Source organism: Salmo salar, chromosome 19 (assembly GCF_965601325.2).
Source record: "Salmo salar chromosome 19, fSalSal1, whole genome shotgun sequence".
Lineage (NCBI taxonomy): Eukaryota > Metazoa > Chordata > Actinopteri > Salmoniformes > Salmonidae > Salmo > Salmo salar.
The window spans coordinates 66,425,621-66,445,218 of NC_138309.1; the positions used below are offsets into that span (position 1 = coordinate 66,425,621).

At 42.4% G+C, this 19,598-nt stretch overlaps 1 protein-coding gene across 1 annotated transcript in view; it reads left to right on the forward strand.

Annotated features, from left to right (window-relative positions):
• Positions 1-19,598, forward strand: part of lrp2b (low density lipoprotein receptor-related protein 2b) — a 125,649-nt gene that overhangs the window by 96,928 nt on the left and 9,123 nt on the right. Inside the window, exons 65-75 of the mRNA XM_014158653.3 lie at positions 942-1,064; positions 2,152-2,280; positions 9,540-9,671; positions 12,096-12,221; positions 12,565-12,708; positions 13,054-13,219; positions 13,516-13,644; positions 13,982-14,202; positions 14,557-14,739; positions 14,835-14,954; positions 15,224-15,311. Coding sequence (XP_014014128.2) covers positions 942-1,064; positions 2,152-2,280; positions 9,540-9,671; positions 12,096-12,221; positions 12,565-12,708; positions 13,054-13,219; positions 13,516-13,644; positions 13,982-14,202; positions 14,557-14,739; positions 14,835-14,954; positions 15,224-15,311 — 1,561 coding nt within the window. The remainder of the gene's footprint in view (positions 1-941; positions 1,065-2,151; positions 2,281-9,539; positions 9,672-12,095; positions 12,222-12,564; positions 12,709-13,053; positions 13,220-13,515; positions 13,645-13,981; positions 14,203-14,556; positions 14,740-14,834; positions 14,955-15,223; positions 15,312-19,598) is intronic.

Here is a 19,598-nt window from a genome sequence, read left to right on the forward strand (position 1 = left end):
CTTCTGGTTGGGGTATGTACGTACGGTCACTGTGGGGACGATGTCATCGATGCACTTATTGATGAAGCCAATGACTGATGTGGTGTACTCCTCAATGCCATCGTAAGAATCCCGGAACATATTCCAGTCTGTGCTAGCAAAACAGTCCTGTAGCTTAGCATCTGCTTCATCTGACCACTTTTTTCTTGACTAACCGGTGCCCCCGCACATTACTCTATACCGGTACCCCTTGTATATAGTCTCGTTATTGTTATTTTACTGCTGCTCTTTAATTACTTGTTCCTTTTATTTCTTATTCGTATTTTTTAAACTGCATTGTTGGTTAGGGGCTTGTACGTAAGCGTTTCACTGTATTTGGCGCACGTGACTAACATTTGATTTGAAAGTAATATGCGTTTGACACTTGCGCTTCCTACCGCCAGCCGAAAATAAAGCCCTCAGTATATTAATTGTTTGTTTTTAGTCATTTTTGCTCATCTTTATAAAGGCTGTCAATGATTTCAGACCCCACTGTATGTATTTGAATATTTATATTTTTAACACACAAAAACATTTGATTAATGAAATATTTAATCAGTCGTCTGATGGGATGATGATGCACTCTTTGCAAAAGGGAGGGAATCTAATTTGATTGGTCCCCAACTCACAGCTCAAACCCTTCATTCAGAATAATTGGAGCTATCCCGGAGATAGCCTGCCCCGGAGCAGGTTAGTTCTGAAGGATTCGTTGCCATAGAAATTTAACTGGCTTAAAGGTGAGCCACTTTCGTGTCATCGGTTATCCCGAGTTGAACTTAGAGTTGACCAAAGTTACCTCGCTAAATTCTCAAGCCAAATTCGTAATATAGGGCTCAGGGCAACCAATATAACTGTAGAAATACAGTTGTGTGTGTTTGTCAAATTAATTAATACCCATTTCCTCCTTTGGTGTTGTTTGCCAGTGAACATCACCTGTGAGATGCCATCGAGGTTCCGCTGCGCTAACGGCTACTGCATCTACTCTGGGAATCTGTGTAACCAGAAGGACGACTGTGGGGATGGAAGTGATGAGAAGGAGGACCTCTGTAAGCAACGCACCCCCAACGCAACATTTGTGAATGCTGCCCTAATGCAATATGTTGTGGAGATTAGGTTCAGTAAACGCAGAAATAATGCAACCTGTAGTGATGTTTAGTGAAGTGACCGTAGCCCTAGTGCAACATATTGGGGTTTATCTAGGTTTAATTAAAGTAGCCCTTATGACTGTAGCCCTGATGCAAATAGTATTATGATTGTTTGAGTGAACGGATCCCTGACCCAAATATTCATTAGGTTAAGGTTCAGTGAACACAGCCTTATATTTGAAAATGTTGCAATATGCACTGAGTGTACAAAACATTAGGAACACCTTCTTAATATTGAGTTTAATCCACTTTTGCTCCCAGAACAGACTCAGTTTGTTTGGGCATGGACTACATGGTTTCGAAAGCGTTCCACAGGGATGCTGGCACATGTTGGCTCCGATGCTTCCCACAGTTGTGTCAAGTTGGCTAGATGTCCTTTGGGTAGTGGACCATTCTTGATACACACAGGAAACTGTTGAACATGAAAGACCTAGCAGCGTTGCAGTTCTTGGCACACTCCAAACCAGTGCTCCTGGTTCCAACTTCCATACCCCGTTCAAAGGCACTTAAATCTTTTGTCTTGCCCATTCACCCTCTGAATTGCACACATACACAATCCATGTCTCAATTGTCTCAAAAATCCTTCTTTTACCTGTCTCCTCTCCTTCATCTACACTGATTGAAGTGTATTTAACAGGTGACATCAATAAGGGATCATAGCTTTCACTTGGATTAGGCTGGTCATGTCATGGAAAGAGCATGTTTTGTACACTCTTTTTCCAATGGAATCTGCCCGAACATTCCATGGATAATGACTTTGTTAGATTACTCTCTATGTTAAAGTGCAGTTGGACAGGCACTCAGTGACTTAATCTCAAATTAAGGGTGAAAGGCAAGAGGGGCAGCATTTATGACTATTGAAATGACAATATTAGAGATTGAAAAAATGTAAAAGTAGTTATTTGTTTGCGTTCATGCTTGTGTGTGTGTGTGCTCATCCTAGCGTGTGTGTGTGCTCATCCTAGCATGTGTGTGTGTTTCCTTACAGGCCGTGAGCCCACCCTGGCTCCTTGCACGCTCCAGGAGTTCAAATGTACCAATGGACAGTGTGTAGCCCTGCCCTATGTGTGTGACCACAATGACAACTGTGGGGACCTCACTGACGAGATAGGCTGCAGTGAGTTCAACATCACTCTCTCACAACATGAATCTTCTGAGAGAGCAAAACCCATTGCTCATAATTATTTGTATTACATTATTGATACATTACAAATGAGTAACCATCATCTGCAATGTACATTTGAAGTCAGAAGTTTCCATACACTTAGGTTGGAGTCATTGAAACTCGTTTTTCAACCACTCCACAAATTTCTTGTTAACAAACTATAACAAATTGTAGTTTTGCAAGTCGGTTAGGACATCTACCTTGCATGACACAAGTATTTTTCCAATAATTGTTTACAGACAGATGATTTCACTTATAATTCACTGTATCACAATTCCAGTGGGTCAGAAGTTTACATACACTAAGTTGACTGTGCCTTTAACTTCTTGGGGCTATGTGGGACGCTAGCGTGCCACCCGTGGTGCACCCTATCAACAGCAGGTGCATTTCAAGAGCGGCAAATTTGAAACCAAATAAATGTCAAAATTCAAATTTTTCAAACATACAACTATCTTACACCCTTTGAAAGATAAACATCTCCTTAATCTAACCACGTTGTCCGATTTCAAAAAGGTTTTACGGCGAAAGCATAAAGTTAGATTATGTTAGGAGAGTACATTGACAATAGCTGTGTGTAATGTTTTGTCAATTCAAAGCCAGGCGTCACCAAAACCATAAAACCAGCTAAAATGATGCACTAACCTTTTACAATCTCCATCAGATGACACTCCTAGGACATTATGTTAGACAATGCATGCATTTTTAGTTCTATCAAGTTCATATTTATATCCAAAAACAGCGTTTTACTATGGCATTGATGTTGAGGAAATCGTTTCCCTCCAATAACCGGCAGTCAAGTCAGCACCACAAATTAAATAATTAAAATTAGAAAACATTGGTAAAATATTATATTGTCATTTAAAGAATTATAGATTTACATCTCTTGAACGCAATCAACTTGCCAGATTTAAAAATAACCTTACTGGGAAATCACACTTTGCAATAATCTGAGCACTGCGCCCAGAAAAATATGCTTTGCTATACAGACAAACGGCCATGTTGGAGAGATCTAAAATCGAAAATACTATGTAAATAATCCATTACCTTTGATTCTCTTCATCAGATGTCACTTCCAGGAATCCCAGGTCCATAACGAATGTAGTTTTGTTCAAAAAAGCTCATCATTTATATCCAAAAAGCTCCGTGTTGTTAGCACATGATCTAAGCCAGCCGGACTTCTCGTCATGAACGAGGGGAAAAAATATATTTACGTTCGTTCAAACATGTCAAACGTTGTATAGCATAAATCATTAGTGCCTTTTTTAACCAGAACATGAATAATATTCAAGGTGGACGAATGCATTCTCTTTTATAACGTATTGGAACGAGGGTACCCAACATGAACTCGCGCGCCAGAGTCTAATCGGCCATCACCGTTCCATGGCTCTTGTTCGGTCAGATCTCACAGTAAAAGACTCAAAACACTTTGTAAAGGCTGGTGACATCTAGTGGAAGCAATAGGAAGTGCCAAAACATTAATCAACCCCTGTGTGTTTCAATGGCATAGGCTTAAAGGTAATTCAACACATCAGGTATCCACTTCCTGTCAGAAAATGTCTCAGGGTTTTGCCTGCCAAATGAGTTCTGTTATACTCACAGACACCATTCAAACAGTTTTAGAAACTTTAGGGTGTTTTCTATCCATATATAATAAGTATATGCATATTCTAGTTACTGGGTAGGATTAGTAACCAGATTAAATCGGGTACGTTTTTTTATCCAGCCGTGAAAATACTGCCCCCTAGCCCCAACAGGTTAAACAGCTTGGAAAATTACAGAAAATGATGTCATGGCTTTAGAGGCTTCTGATAGGCTTATTGACATAATTTGAGTCAATTGGAGGTGTAATTGTGGGTGTATATCAAGGCCTAACTTCAATCTCAGTGCCTCTTTGCTTGACATCATGGGAAAATGAAAAGAAATCAGCCAAGACCTCAGAAAGAAAATTGTCGACCTCCACAAGTCTGGTTCATCCTTGGGAGCAATTTCCAAACGCATGAAGGTACCACGTTCATCTGTACAAACAATAGTACGCAAGTATAAACACCATGGGACCACGCAGCCGTCATACCGCTCAGGAAGAAGACGTGTTCTTTCTCCTAGAGATGAACATACTTTGGTGCGAAAACTGCAAATCAATCCCAGTACAACAGCAAAGGACCTTGTGAAGATGCTGGAGGAAACCGGTACGAAATTATCTATATCCACAGTAAAACGAGTCCTATATCGACATAACCTGAAAGGCCACTCAGCAAGGAAGAAGCCACTGCTCCAAAACCGCCATAAAAAAGCCAGATTACGGTTTGCAACTGCACATGGGGACAAAGATCGTACTTTTTGGAGAAATGTCCTCTGGTCTGATGAAACAAAAATAGAACTGTTTGGTCATAAGGACCATCGTTATGTTTGGAGGGAAAAGGGGGAGGCTTGCAAGCCGAAGAACACCGTGAGGCACGGGGGTGGCAGCATCATGTTGTGGGGGTGCTTTGATGCAGGAGGGACTGTTGCACTTCACAAAATAAATGGCAACATGAGGGAGGAAAATGATGTGGATATATTGAAGCAACATCTCAAGACATCAGTCAAGAAGTTAAAGCTTGGTCGCAAATGGGTCTTCCAAATGGACAATGACCCCAAGCATACTTCCAAAGTTGTGGCAAAATGGCTTAAGGAAAACAAAGTCAAGGTATTGGAGTGGCCATCACAAAGCCATGATCTCAATCCTATAGAAAATGTGTGGGCAGAACCGAAAAAGCGTTTGCGAGCAAGGAGGCCTACAAACCTGAGTCAGTTACACCAGCTCTGTCATTATTGTGGAAAGCTTGTGGAAGGCTACCCGAAACGTTTGTCCCAAGTGAAACAATTTAAAGGCACTACTACCAAATACTAATTGACTGTATGTAAACTTCTGACCCACTGGGAATGTGATGAAAGAAATAAAAGCTGAAATAAATAATTCACTACTATTATTTTGACATTTCACATTCTTAAAATAAAGTGGTGATCCTAACTGACCTAAGACCGGGAATTTTTACAAGGATTAAATGTCAGGAATGTATATGGCTAAGGTGAATGTAAGCTTCCGACTTCAACTGTATGTGTGAAGGAACTGGCCGTACCCATGCACACTAAGAGGTTAATTAAAATGGTAACTGGATTGGAAACATTTTCTAAATCTGTAAATAATTATTATAAAACAGATGGGTTAAAAACGAGGTTAAAATACAGACGATTGATCCACGATGGTGTAGCAGTCGACGTGTTTGCCTTGTCCCGTGTAAATAGTCGTTTTCCTCATTTTTTTCGTATTTTTTTTTAATATATTTTAATCTCACTTTCCATCTACGAACTGAATAGACTTTCCTGCCACCTGCCTCACCCAATGTGGTACGGTTCTGCTATTTTTATACTTTAGAATCGCAACCCCCATCAGAAGCTAGCCAACTAACTAGCTACTAGTCAGTTAGCCACTGCTAGCGGTCTTCACCGTTAACTCGGACACCAGCCAGCTTCAGCTCGGTCAATACCTGCCAGTCTGCACAGCGCAATATCAACCCAGAATTTATCAGAGTGCTTTTTCTCTACCTCATCACCGGATTCCTGCAGCAAGCCCTGGACCATTACACCGGATCGTCACAGCTAGCTAGCTGCAATCGGGTGGCTATTGCTGGCTAACACCTCTGTCCCGAAGCAAGCACCAGTTAGCCTTGAGCTAGCCTCGAGCTAGGCCTTCTCCCGGCTAGCCGAAGAGGTCTACCAGCTAATTCTTGGACTACTATACCTCTTTTGCCAATTGGCCTGGACCCTTTATTGCCGACACGGAACCCCGCCGATCTACCACGGCTGGTCTGCTGACGTAATCGTCCGAGGTGTTTTCAACAGACTTTTCCGTTGCAACGTCGCCGAAGCCCATCTGCTAGCCCCGGCCCACTAGCTCTCTAAATCGCCGTGTCTCCAGCTCGCCTAGCATAGTAGCGACTACCGAAGGCTCCCTGACTCACCTATTGCTGCTCATTGGACCCTATGATCACTCGGATACACATGCCTCTCCCTAATGTCAATATGCCTCGTCTATTGTTGTTTTGGTTAGTTATTGTCTTATTTTACTGTAGAGCCCCCAGCCCAACATGCCTGTCCCACCCCCCCACACATGCGGTGACCTCACATGGCTTAACTGGTGCCTCTAGAGACAAAACCTCTCATCGTCACTCAATGCCTAGGTTTACCTCCACATCCTACTATGCCCTGAATCTATTCTACCACGCCCAGAAATCTGCCCCTTTTACTCTCTGTTCCGAACGCACTAGGCGACCAGTTCTTATAGCCTTTAGCAGCCCCCAGCACCACACCTGTTCCCCAGGTGCTCTCATTTGTTGACTTCTGTAACCATAAAAGCCTTGGTTTCATGCATGTTAACATCAGAAGCCTCTTCCCTAAGTTTTGTTTTATTCACTGCTTTAGCACACTCCGCCTACCCTGACGTCCTAGCCGTGTCCGAATCCTGGCTTAGGAAGGCCACCAAAAATTCTGACATTTCCATCCCCAACTACAGCATTTTCCAACAAGACAGAACTGCCAAAGGGGGCGGAGTTGCAATCTACTGTAGAGATAGCCTGCAGAGTTCTGTCATACTATCCAGGTCTGTGCCCAAACAATTCGAGCTTCTACTTTTAAAATCCACCTTTCCAGAAACAAGTCTCTCACCGTTGCCGCTTGTTATAGACCCCCCTCAGCCCCTAGCTGTGCCCTGGACACCATATGTGAATTGATTGCCCCCCATCTATCTTCAGAGTTCGTACTAATAGGTGACCTAAACTGGGATATGTATAACACCCTGGCCGTCCGACAATCTAAGCTAGATGCCCTCAATCTCACACAAATTATCAAGGAACCTACCAGGTACAACCCTAAATCCGTAACCATGGGCACCCTCTTAGATATCATCCTGACCAACTTGCCCTCTAAATACACCTCTGCTGTTTTCAACCAGGATCTCAGCGATCACTGCCTCAGTAATGGGTCCACGGTCAAACGACCACCCCTCATCACTGTCAAACGCTCCCTAAAACACTTCAGATATATTGACCTCATCCCTTCAGTAGAGGATGCCTGGTTGCTCTTTAAAAGTGCTTTCCTCACCATCTTAAATAGGCATGCCCCATTTAAAAAAAATGTACAACTAAGAACAGGTATAGCCCTTGGTTCACCCCAGACTTGACTGCCCTTGACCAGCACGAAAACATCCTGTGGCGTTCAGCATTAGCATCGAATAGCCCCCTCGGAGGGCCTGTTGTCCGGACCTCTGGCAGTCTCTATGGGGGTGCCACAGGGTTCAGTTCTCGGGCCGACTCTTTTCTCTGTATATATCAATGATGTTGCTCTTGCTGCTGGTGATTCTCTGATCCACCTCTACGCAGACGACACCATTCTGTATACTTCTGGCCCTTCTTTGGACACTGTGTTAACAAACATCCAAATGAGCTTCAATGCCATACAACACTCCTTCCGTGGCTTCCAACTACTTTTAAATGCTAGTAAAACTAAATGCATGCTCTTCAACCGATTGCTGCCTGCACCTGCCCGCTCGACTAGCATCACTATTCTGGACGGTTCTGACTTAGAATATGTGGCCACCTACAAATACCAAGGTGTCTGGTTAGACTGTCAACTCTCCTTCCAGACTCACATTAAGCATCTCCAATCCAAAATTAAATCAAGAATTGGCTTCCTATTTTGAAACAAAACCTCCTTCACTCATGCTGCCAAACATACCCTCGTAAAACTGACTATCCTACCGATCCTTGACTTCGGCGATGTCGTTTACAAAATAGCCTCCAACACTCTACTCAGCAAACTGTGCCATCTGTTTTGTCACCAAAGCCCCATATACTACCCACCACTGCGACCTGTATGCTCTCGTTGGCTGGCCCTCGCTACATATTTGTCGCCAAACCCACTGGCTCCAGGTCATCTAGAAGAATTTGGTAGGTAAAGCCCCACCTTATCTCAGCTCACTGGTCACCATAGCAACACCCACCCATAGCACGCGCTCCTGCAGGTGTATTTCACTGGTCATCCCCAAAGCCAACGCCTACTTTGGCCGCCCTTCCTTCTAGTTTTCTGCTGCCAATGACTGGAACAAATTGAAAAAATCACTGAAGCTGGAGACTCATATCGCTCTCTCTAACTTTAAGCATCAGCTGTCAGAGCAGCTTACTGATCACTGTACCTGTACACAGCCAATCTGTAAATAGCACACACAACTACCTCATCCCCATATTGTTATTTATCTTTTTGCTCTTTTGCACCCCAGTATCTCTACTTGCACATCATCATCTGCACATCTATCACTCCAGTGTTAATGTTAAATTGTAATTATTTCGCCTCTATGGCCTATTTATTGCCTTACCTCCCTAATCTTCTACATTTGCTCACACTGCACATAGATTTTTCTGTTGTGTTATTGACTGTACGTTTGTTTATCCCATGTGTAACTGGCCTACCTGGTTAAATAAAGGTTAAATAAAAAAAACAAAAATAAAAAACAATGCTAAAGGTTATAAAATCAACAAACTTTCCTGCAGAGCATAAAAGCATGTCTACCTCCTTTCATTAAGTATTTCTCCTACACTGTTCAAACAGACACCATTCTAAAGCAAAACACAATAATTAAGATCAATAATTAACACAGTAATTAAAATCAACACACTTGAACACACTCAAACTGACAAGACAAACACTTGAAACTGTTGAAGGTGAAGTTGATGGTACATGTATAGCAAGGTTTGAATGATATGAAACACAATTTGGGGCGGAATTAAAAACAACATATTTGACAAACTAACACATTTAAGAATGTATAAGTGAAGATGCATTGTGCTTATGCAGATGCTATCTTCACAGTATCTATTATGTAATGTAAGTAGGTCATTTACCTCAGCCTTTCTGAACCGCAATTCCATGTATTTGATGTATTCAAACACCACTGAAACTAGTGAACTAATCAGCAAAGGGTGTGCAGGTGTTGGAGTACAACTAAATTATGGAATGACTGGTGGGCCTCGAGGATTGGGTTGAGAAACCTTACTTTAAACCTACTTTCATAGCCTGAACCAGAATCCTTAACTTTAAACGGTTGTTTATTACTGTGATTTTATCAAAAGCTGATTTAGACAAATGGAGAAAGTGACCCATTGTGTGCCCCGTTTCAGATTTTGGCCATGACCGGACCTGTGAGGAGAGACTGTGTCAGCACGAGTGTACCAACCTGAACAGGACCGGCTTCATCTGCTCCTGTAGACCTGGATACAGAGTGGACCCGGACAGCACCTTCAACTGCACAGGTACACACATATAGAGACGTGCTCACTAGGGTTGACCCAATTTAGTCGTCTGGTTGATAGGCTGTTTGTTGTTTGACCCAGATTTCTTTAGTTGAGCAAAAAATGTATAAATCATGGTGTTCAAGACACCTGTCTGAGTGGACTACTCCATTGTGGGGATGGCGCAGTCCATCACTAAGGCATGTGCTACTAAAATTGTATATGGTTAAGGACAATGGTACAACACTAATAAAAAAAAATATATTTTATAACAAATGCGCTTTCTCCCTCGTTTGATAGCGGTTGCTGTCCACTGTTCTGAAACGTGAGTGCGCCTTTGAATTGGTGCCTTTTCCTAGACCATGTTGCTATGTGCATAATAGCAAAGTTAACCAGTATATTGGTGTTGAGAACAATGTGGTGGAGGCAGCAGCAGAGTTAGGAGACGAGAAAACAGCCCTTGCCTTAATTGTCTAAGAAAAGTGAGGAGAGAGGAAACCCGAACTTAATTAGGTCTATAATCAATAGCCTAACTGTTAATTGTGGCTGGTTTTTTTTGTCATCCATATATACTTTATCTACAGAAATAAGACAGATCCTGCTTGTGTTGCCTGTTTGAGTGTTTGTTTAATAGGCTACTGATTCCTTGAGTACCAAGCCTCATGCAACACATGTCGGATAAACAATTTCACAAATTCGGCTGTTTTTAATATTTGCTGTGCAGAATCTCTGGTATTACTTGTTTATTTAGTGTTTATACTGTTCCAAATTGTCAGGAAAAATTATCTTTATAATAACAATAAGCCTCCTTTTCTTGATCTCCTCCTCCAATAATGATCATCATTATAAGTAATGTCATTATCATTAGTAGGGTTAGTAGTTTATAAGCTATATGGAATTGTTTTAAGAAGGTCATACCAAGGATCATTTTGCTATTTGATTTTTTGAATTTTAAGACCCCTTGAAGTATCAAAAAAATATATTACAAAAAACATTACAAAATAATTTTTGGGCCTTACTGCTATTAGCACATTCAAACGCATTGAATAACAGATTCACTACATGGAACAACAAATAGTCCCAAACAAAACCTAAAGGAAGTTTGTTCTGAAGTGTCTGTCAAATCAAATCAAAGTTTACTTGTCACGTGCGCCGAATACAACAGGTGTAGAACTTACAGTGAAATGCTTACTTACAGGCTCTAACCAATAGTACAAAAAAACGTATTAGGTTAATTATTAGGTCCTGTATCTCAGAGATGTAAGAAAGATCAGGAAACATTTGTTGTATTTTTTGTACATGTATTTAACCCCTTATTTTTGTCACTAAACAGTGTCCATATACTGTACTTCCATAAATTGTTCCAACTAGTACAATGGGACCTTCAGACAAGTCTTTTGAGGCCTAGAGCAAAACAAGAGACTCACTTTTACACAGAGGGGTCATATTAGTGTGTAGCCCAAACCGTTTGGACTCTACAGACAGACGTTGGCAAATCGGTTGTACCGACTGCAAGATGAGTCCCAAGATGCTTGTGGGGGTGTCATAGAGCAAGAGTCTCATCTTTCCATAGAGGGGTCATAATAGTTTCTAGGCCAAACCGTTCGAACGCTACAGACTATTTTGTGAGTATACCGATCTTCGTGTCGTCATGTTCTGACAAACACCGTTCTAGTTCCATTACCTTTCACTGCAGCTACGGAAGTGTTACTTAGGCGGACGCGGTTGATTGAGACGCATCCAATGAACAATTGATATCTCTAGCTTAAACAGATTTTTATGGGGATTTTGGTATTATGCGAATTTGATTTCCACGAAGGAGCGGACATCGCCCTTAGGTTAATTATTTAATCAAACTGAGCGCTTAAAGCACCAGACAAGCTCAGTGCATATAGTTGATTTTGATTAAAACACATAGGACGTGTCTATATATGGAAAAATCCACATTTAAATATTTGGACCAATCAAGATTTTTTTTGAGTCGGGGACAGCCCTAAGGCTTGCACGCACACATACACGCCACACACACTCCAACATTCACTTAAACAACATTCAACTTACACTACACCCACACAGACTCAAACAACATGAATATTGTTTATTAACTGGATCATTGCCTTCATTCCATCTCTTCCTTGTAGAGTTGTTGTTCACTGAAAACAATGAAACACAATCAACGAAGCGTAGATAACCCTCTGAAAGAACATGAATCAAAGTGTTTGTTGTAAAAAGCAGCATTAGTACAACTCCTTTTTGTGGTTATGTACATTATTGGTCAATTCTTTGTCCAAAACATGTTTTGCTTAGAAAATAACATTTAAGTAAATGTTTACAATATGGAGGGCAAACTCACTTCTTAACATCCACCCACCCCTACCTAGACCTTGCTACCCTATAAACAATAACAAGCACATATAGTTAACTTTCTACCAAAACTTTCCCCAGATATCAACGAGTGTGAGGTACATGGGACTTGCCCGCAGGTCTGCAAGAACACCAAGGGCGGGTACGACTGTGAGTGTGCCCCCGGGTACCGCAAAGTGGGTAATGGCAACCAGTGTGAAGCTGAGGGTGAGTTCACACCTCTACCATACTATTGTTTAGACCTGAGACCGAAAGCTTTGCTTTAGAAATATGCTAATTGCTAAGTATTTTGCTAATTAAAGACCAGTAGTCTAATTTGCAAATTAACAGTTTGTTGGTTTTATCTCATTTTAGTACTGTTTAGGCCTATAAATTGAGTGTTTGGGATTTCAAAATAATCTCCATAATATTGTACACTATTATGAACAAAGTAACAATATTGTTGTTATTACAGTTGCTATTAATTTATCGATGTTTCTGGAGAAACGTTTTATGGGTAAACTGATTTTTATTTGTTTTACTTTTTCCTACTTCAACACAAACTTACCAGGTGCCGGGCCTCTCCTGTTGCTCCCAGAGAATATCCGTATCCGGAAGTTCAACTTGCAGATGGAGGCCTACCATGACTTCCTCGAGGAGCAGGAGCACATCATGGCTCTGGACTATGACTGGGACCACAACAACACTGGACTCAGTATGTCACACAAACAAAATTAGCTGCCTCCTATGACCCAGACAAAATAGCTACGATTATACTAAAAATACCATTTTATTTATTTTTATAAAAAAATGTATTTTAATTTTAATTTAAAAAATGATTTTACAAAGAAGCCTTACTTATCAAAGTCAGGAATGCATATTCAAATACGTGTTTAACATGTTAGTTAAACTTACATGGAAAACCTTAATTATCATCAACATCATAAAAAAGTTACTAATTATAATCAAAAGTGACTAAATAATGCAAAATAATAATCCTGACAAACATAAGGTATTCACGTTAAAAGAGAGCTGAGTAAGCTCTCCATGTCTTTCTCAGGTATGGTGTATTTCACGGTGGAGGGGAAGGACAATGCGGCAGGCGCCATCAAGAGAGCATATATACCCACAGTGGACGACAATAGCAACAATATAGCCGCCGCTGTCGACCTGGGCATCAAATACATTACCACGCCAGATGGCATCGCTGTTGACTGGGTCGGAAGGTAGGACGGCATGGCTGCGCCTCTTTATTTATTTGTCTGTTGTTCAGCTTCCCTTGTAATGCAGAACTGGGCATATTCCCCTACTGTGTGGTTTTGTGTTTCATTCATATTCTGAAATGTTCACATTATGGAACAGTAATGTAATCTGTTAGCTAATATATCAATCACTGAAATTGCCATGGCAGTGGTATCTACACATTACTTGTTATATTTATGTTAATGGCTGTGAATGACTTTGATATGCAGTGCTATAACATGTTTGGGACATAACATGTTCTTTATTTTCCTGTGAATAGGAACCTGTACTGGGCGGACTCGAGAGTCAAGAGGATAGAGGTGGCCATGCTGGATGGGCGCTACAGGAAGCACCTGGTCAAGACGGACATTGACCATCCCTCTGCTGTGGCTGTCAATCCTCGACTGGGGTGAGAATCATTGTAGGCTGTTATGAGTCTGGGGCTTGTATTGGAAGCTGTGGATGATGCTTCGAGAGCCTGACAATTGTTTTGCCCCAAAAAAATCATACAAATAGAAAATGTGAACTGGTTTCAACTACAAATTGATGGCTCATCGCAGTACAACAGTTTTCACAATTGATGTGCAAGCAGTCATGGATGAGACATGGTCATATTTGTTGTTGACCTCATAATTCTTTGGACAAAAACATCTGACATTGTCTGAAAAGCCCCTTACAAAATAAATCTACTCAAGGTGAAACACTTATCCCTCATTTTCCTTTTCCACTTTACTTTCTTCATCCAGGATGCTGTACTGGGCGGACCGCGGAACCGCGGCCAGGATTGAGTACTCATGGTTGGACGGGCAGCACCGGAATGTCCTGGTGCCCGACGGCCTGGGTTTTCCCACAGGCTTGTCAATCGACTACGCCAACGGTGACCGGGTTTACTGGTCCGATGCCAAGGAGAGTCGCATTGAGTCGGTGCTACCTTCCGGAGAAGACCGCCGCACTGCACTGTATATTGGTGAGGCTGGAGGGCAGAGTGATACACCATGGGGTGGAGGGAAACACGAGGCCTGAAAATAGTATATTTTTTATCGTTTGCTTTACTTGTACAAAACTCTATCATACGATTGCCATGCCTCTGTGTGACAGTCAGCTGACTTACTATTCAAACTTGATGCTTTTTTTTTCTTCTTTAAAGGGGCATTACACTCAATCTAAGTTTTGTGGAGAATTGGTTCGTTTTGACATTAGACTACTTATAGGTCTGAAAATGAACAGAAATTAAGGTGGTACATTACATGGTTTCTAACCCTATTTTGTTTAATTGGTTACCTGTAATTTCTAACCCCTGTGTTTGTCTCTGTGGGCCCAGATGTGCGGTACCCTTTCAGTGTGAGTGTGTTTGAGGACCACATTTACTGGAGCACGCAGGAGAAAGGGGAAGTGTTCCGGCAGGACAAGTTTGGCCGTGGCACCAAGACCAAGCTGCTCACCGCTGGGCCCTGGCTCACCCAGATCAGTGTGTACCAGCAGCAGAGATACAACTCAATAGGCAGTGAGTGACACTTCAAACATCTCTTGTGTTTCCTGTTTGATATAAACTAAAATGCAGTCTAGGTTTAAGTGACATTGTTTACTTGTGTCTGTCAGTGAAAACCCCTTGTAAAGGGATCTGTAGTCACTTGTGTCTGCTCAGACCTGGAGGCTACACCTGCGCCTGCCCTGAGGGAACAAGCTTTGTCTCTGGCAGCAAGACGGACTGTGATGCAGGTACCATAGCCTCCTCCATCTTGGACTGATGACTCTGTCTTGTATTGTAAATGTCAATTATCTGTAACTTGTTCCTCTTGGTTTGACTGTTGTGGTTAGCTACATTAGGTTTTTAATCTATGTTGTGTGCCACAACAAAATTGGAATAGCTGTTCCAAACTTTAGTATTGGGCAGAGACAGGATATGATGTAATACCTTAAACAGGAAGAAACACTTTGAAGGAAATTGTGCTGACTAGTGTTGACCTTTGAACTCTGACCTCTGTCAGGATTTGACCCCCCACCCACCATGCCCCCTCCATGCCAGTGTATAAATGGCGGAACATGCTACTTTGATGACAACAAGGCCATGTGCATGTAAGTTGGCTGTTACATTAACTTGTCCTATTAGTGCCATTTTTAAGTGTCCACGGGTCCTTAAAAAGTATTAGTCTTAAATGAATTTATCGGATTTAAAAGCCTCTAAGTCCTAAAATGTCTTAAATTCAGTCTTCAAATGTCTTAACAAATGTGACGGAGAGGACTAGAGTGTTTCCTTTATATTGTGCCGCTGCTAAGGATCCGCCCCTTTTTTTCAATTTTCGTCTAAAATGACATAGCCAAATCTAACTAGCTGTAGCTCAGGACCTGAAGCAAGGATATGCATATTCTTGATACCATTTCAAAGGAAACACTTTGAACTTTGTGGAAATGTGAAATTAATGTAGGACAATATAACACATGAGATTTGGTGAAAGATAATACAAAGAAAAAACCATGCGTTTTTTGTTCCATCTTTGAAATGCAAGGGAAAGGCGATAATGTATTATTCCAGCCCAGGCGCAATTTAGATTTTGGCCACTAGATGGCAGCAGTGTATGTGCAAAGTTTTAGACTGATACAATGAACCATTGCATGTCTGTTAAAAATGTTGTATCAAGACTGCCCAAATGTGCCTAATTGGTTTATTAATAACTTTTCAAGTTCATAACGGTGCACTCTCCTCAAACAATAGCATGATATTCTTTCACTGTAATAGCTACTGTAAATTGGACAGTGCAGTTAGATTAACAAGAATTTAAGCATTCTGCCAATATCAGACATGTCTATGTCCTGGGAAATGTTGTTACTTACAACCTTATGCTAATCGCATTAGCCTACGTTAGCTCAACCGTCCCGTGGGGGACCCACCGATCCTGTAGAGGTTTTAATTGTTGCCACCACGGCAAAAACATTTACAAAATTTATCAAATAATATCCGAGGCACACTTTCAAGATGTAGAAGAGGTATCCAACCACATGTCTGTGTATACACATCAGGTGCGTGTGCATCCGTTGCCAGAGAAGAGAGATGAGAGCAAGGTAGTCTAATAAGCCTATACAATTTGATAGACAACACTAACATTGCCCTCTTATCGAAGCAAATTTGCTTACATCTGTAATTTCGATGATTAGGCTACACTAGTTCCTGCAGATGTTTTGGCTCTAAAACCATTATTTGGTCAACAATAATGTGCTTTAATTCATCTGCTTCCTGCAATGAAAGTATGTATCTGCCCTGTCCCTGTTTTGTCCTGGCTCTCACTGCCGCTCACCTATTTAAAACATGGAGTGAAGGGAGAGATGCATTCTGTAAGCATACTGATAGTTGAGCAACATTTCAAAATGTAATTGTGTGAAAGACAGTTTTTTTTTAATAACTACTGATACTGTTGTTAAAAAAAGAGTCTCAGCTTTATGTGAGTATAACAATTATTTCTCAACTGTCAATACAGAGGAAATAACACCACTTTACAAACAGAGTATGTCATTGAGAGCAGGTAGCTGGCTAGTGGTGGCTATTCAGCAGCCTGATGGTCTGGGGGTAGAACCTATTGGCCAGTCTGTTAGTTTTAGCATGATGCTCCTGTACTGCCCGCATTTGAGTGATGGAAGTAGGGAGAACAGGCCGTGGCTCGGGTGGCTGAGGTCTCTGATAAACTTCTTGGCCTTCCTGCGACACCTGGTCTGGAAGGTGTCTTGGATAGCAGGCAGTGTGCAACCAATGGTGCATTCAGCTGAGCGTACCACCCTCTGTAGAGCCTTGCGGTCAGTGGCGGTGGAGTCGTTGTACCAGACTGTGATGCAGTCCGACAGTATGTTTTTGATGTGAGGGCCTTCTGGGACAGGCCGAATTTCTTCAGCCTCCTGAGGTTAGAGTGGCTGTCGTTCCTTCTTCACCACAGTGTTAGTGTGGTCTGACCATTTCAGCTCCTTGGAGATGCGTACACTGAGGAACTTGAAGTTTTGACAGCCTTCACAGCGGCCCCATTGATGAGGATGGCGGCGTGCCCAGCCTGGTTCCTCCGGAAGTCCACAATCGGCTCCTTTGTTTTGCTGACGTTAAGAGGTTTTTTACCTGGCACCACACCGTCAGTGCCTACCTCCTTCCTGTAGGACATCTCATAGTTGTTGGTAATCAGGCCTACTACTGTTGTCGTCAGCACTCTTGATGATGTAGTTGGAACTGTGTGAGGAAATGCAGTCGTGGGTATACAGGGAGTACTGGAGGGGACTGAGGACATACCCTTGTGGGGCCCCCATGTGGAGGAGATAATGTCGCCTACCTTCATCATCTGGGGGCGGCCCATCAGGAAGTCCAGGACCCAGTTGCATAGGGAGGAGTTCAGTCCCAGGGCTGTGCGCTTTGTGGTGAGCTTAGAGGGCACAATGGTTTTGAAAGCCGAGCTGTAGTCGATAAAAAGCATCCTCACATACAGTACCAGTCAAAAGTTTGGACACATCTACTCATTCAAGGGTTTTTCTTTATTTTTACTATTTTCTACATTGCAGTGAAGACATCAAAACTATTAAATAACACAGAGAATCATGTAGTGTTAATCATATTTTAGATTCTTCAAAGTAGCCACCGTTTGCCTTGATGACAGCTTCGCTGGATCTATTGGGGCGGTAAGCAAATTGAAGTGGGTCTAGGGTGTCAGGTAACTAGCCTCTCAAAGCATTGCATGATGACGGAAGTGAGTGCTACGGGGCGATAGTCATTTAATTCAGTTACCATTGCTTTCTTGGGTACAGGAACAATGCTGGACATCTTGAAGCAATTGGGGACAGCAGACTGGGATAGGGAGAGATTGAATATGTTTGTAAACACTACAGCCAGCTGTCCTGCGCCTGCTCTGAGGAAGCGGCTAGGGATGTCGTCTGGGCCGGCAGCCTTGCTAGGGGTAACACGCTTAATTGTCTTTCTCATGTCGGCCACGGAGAACGTGAGCCCACAGTCCTTGGGAGCGGGCTGCGTCGGTGGCACTGTGTTATCCTCAAAATGGGCGAAGAAGGTGTTTAGCTCGTCTGGGAGCAAGACGTCGGTGTCCGTGACGTGGCTGGTTTTCCCTTTGTAATCCGTGATTGTCTGTAAACCCTACCACATATGTCTCGTGTCTGAGCCGTTGAATTGCAACTCCACTTTGTCTCTGTACGGACGTTTTGCTTTGTTTGATTGTCTAACGGAGGGAATAACTACACTGTTTGTATTCAACCATATTCCCAGTCACCTTGCCATGGTTAAATGCGGTGGTTCGCGCTTTCAGTTTTGTGTGAATGCTGCCATCTATCCACGGTTTCTGGTTTGGGTAGATTTTAATAGACACTGTGGGAACAACATCCCCTATACACTTCCTGATGAACTCAGTCACTGTGTCCGGGTAAACGTCAATGTTATTCTCTGAGGCTACCCGGAACATATCCCAGTCCGCGTGATCAAAACAACCTTGAAGCATAGATTCTGATTGGTCAGACCAACGTTGAATAGACCTTAGCATGGGTACTTCCTGTTTGAGTTTCTTCCTATAGGAAGGGAGTGGTGATCTGATTTGCCGAAGGGAGGGTGGGGGAGGGCCTTGTAGGTGTCTCGAAAAGGCGAGAAGCAGTGATCTAATGTTTTTCCTAAGCGAGTACTACAGTCAATATGTTGACAGAACTTCGGTAGCGTTTTCCTCAAATTTGCTTAGTTAAAATCCCCAGCTACAATAAATCAGGATATGTGGTTTCCAGTTTGCATAAAGTCCAGTGTAGTTCCTTGAGGGCCGACGTGGTATCGGCTTGAGGGGGAATATACACGGCTGTAACTGAAGGGAATTCTCTTGGGAGGTAATACAGTCAGCATTTGATTGTGAGATATTCTAAGTCGGGTGAACAAATGGACTTGAGTTTCTGTATGTTATCACAATCACACCATGAGTAGTTCATGAGAGTTCATTATTCCTGTCTGCATGATGAACTGAGAACCGAGCTGGCTGTATGAACAGGGACAGTATATCCCGAGAGAGCCATGATTCCGTGAAACAGACTGTTAGCCCCTGATGTCTCTCTGGAAGGAGATCCTCGCCCTGAGCTCGTCTACTTTGTTGTCCAAGACTGAACATTAGCGAGTAATATACTCGGAAGCGGTGGATGGTGTGCACGCCTCCTGAGTCGGACTAGAAGTCCACTCCGAATACCTCTTCTCCGCCGGCGGCATCTTGGAGCAGCCTCTGGGATAAGTTTAATTGCTCTGGGGGGCTACGAACGAAGGATCCACATCGGGAAAGTCATATTCCTGGTCATAATACTGGTGAGTTACCGCCCTCTGATATCCAAAAACAAAACACTGCAGAGTTGCTTAGGAGC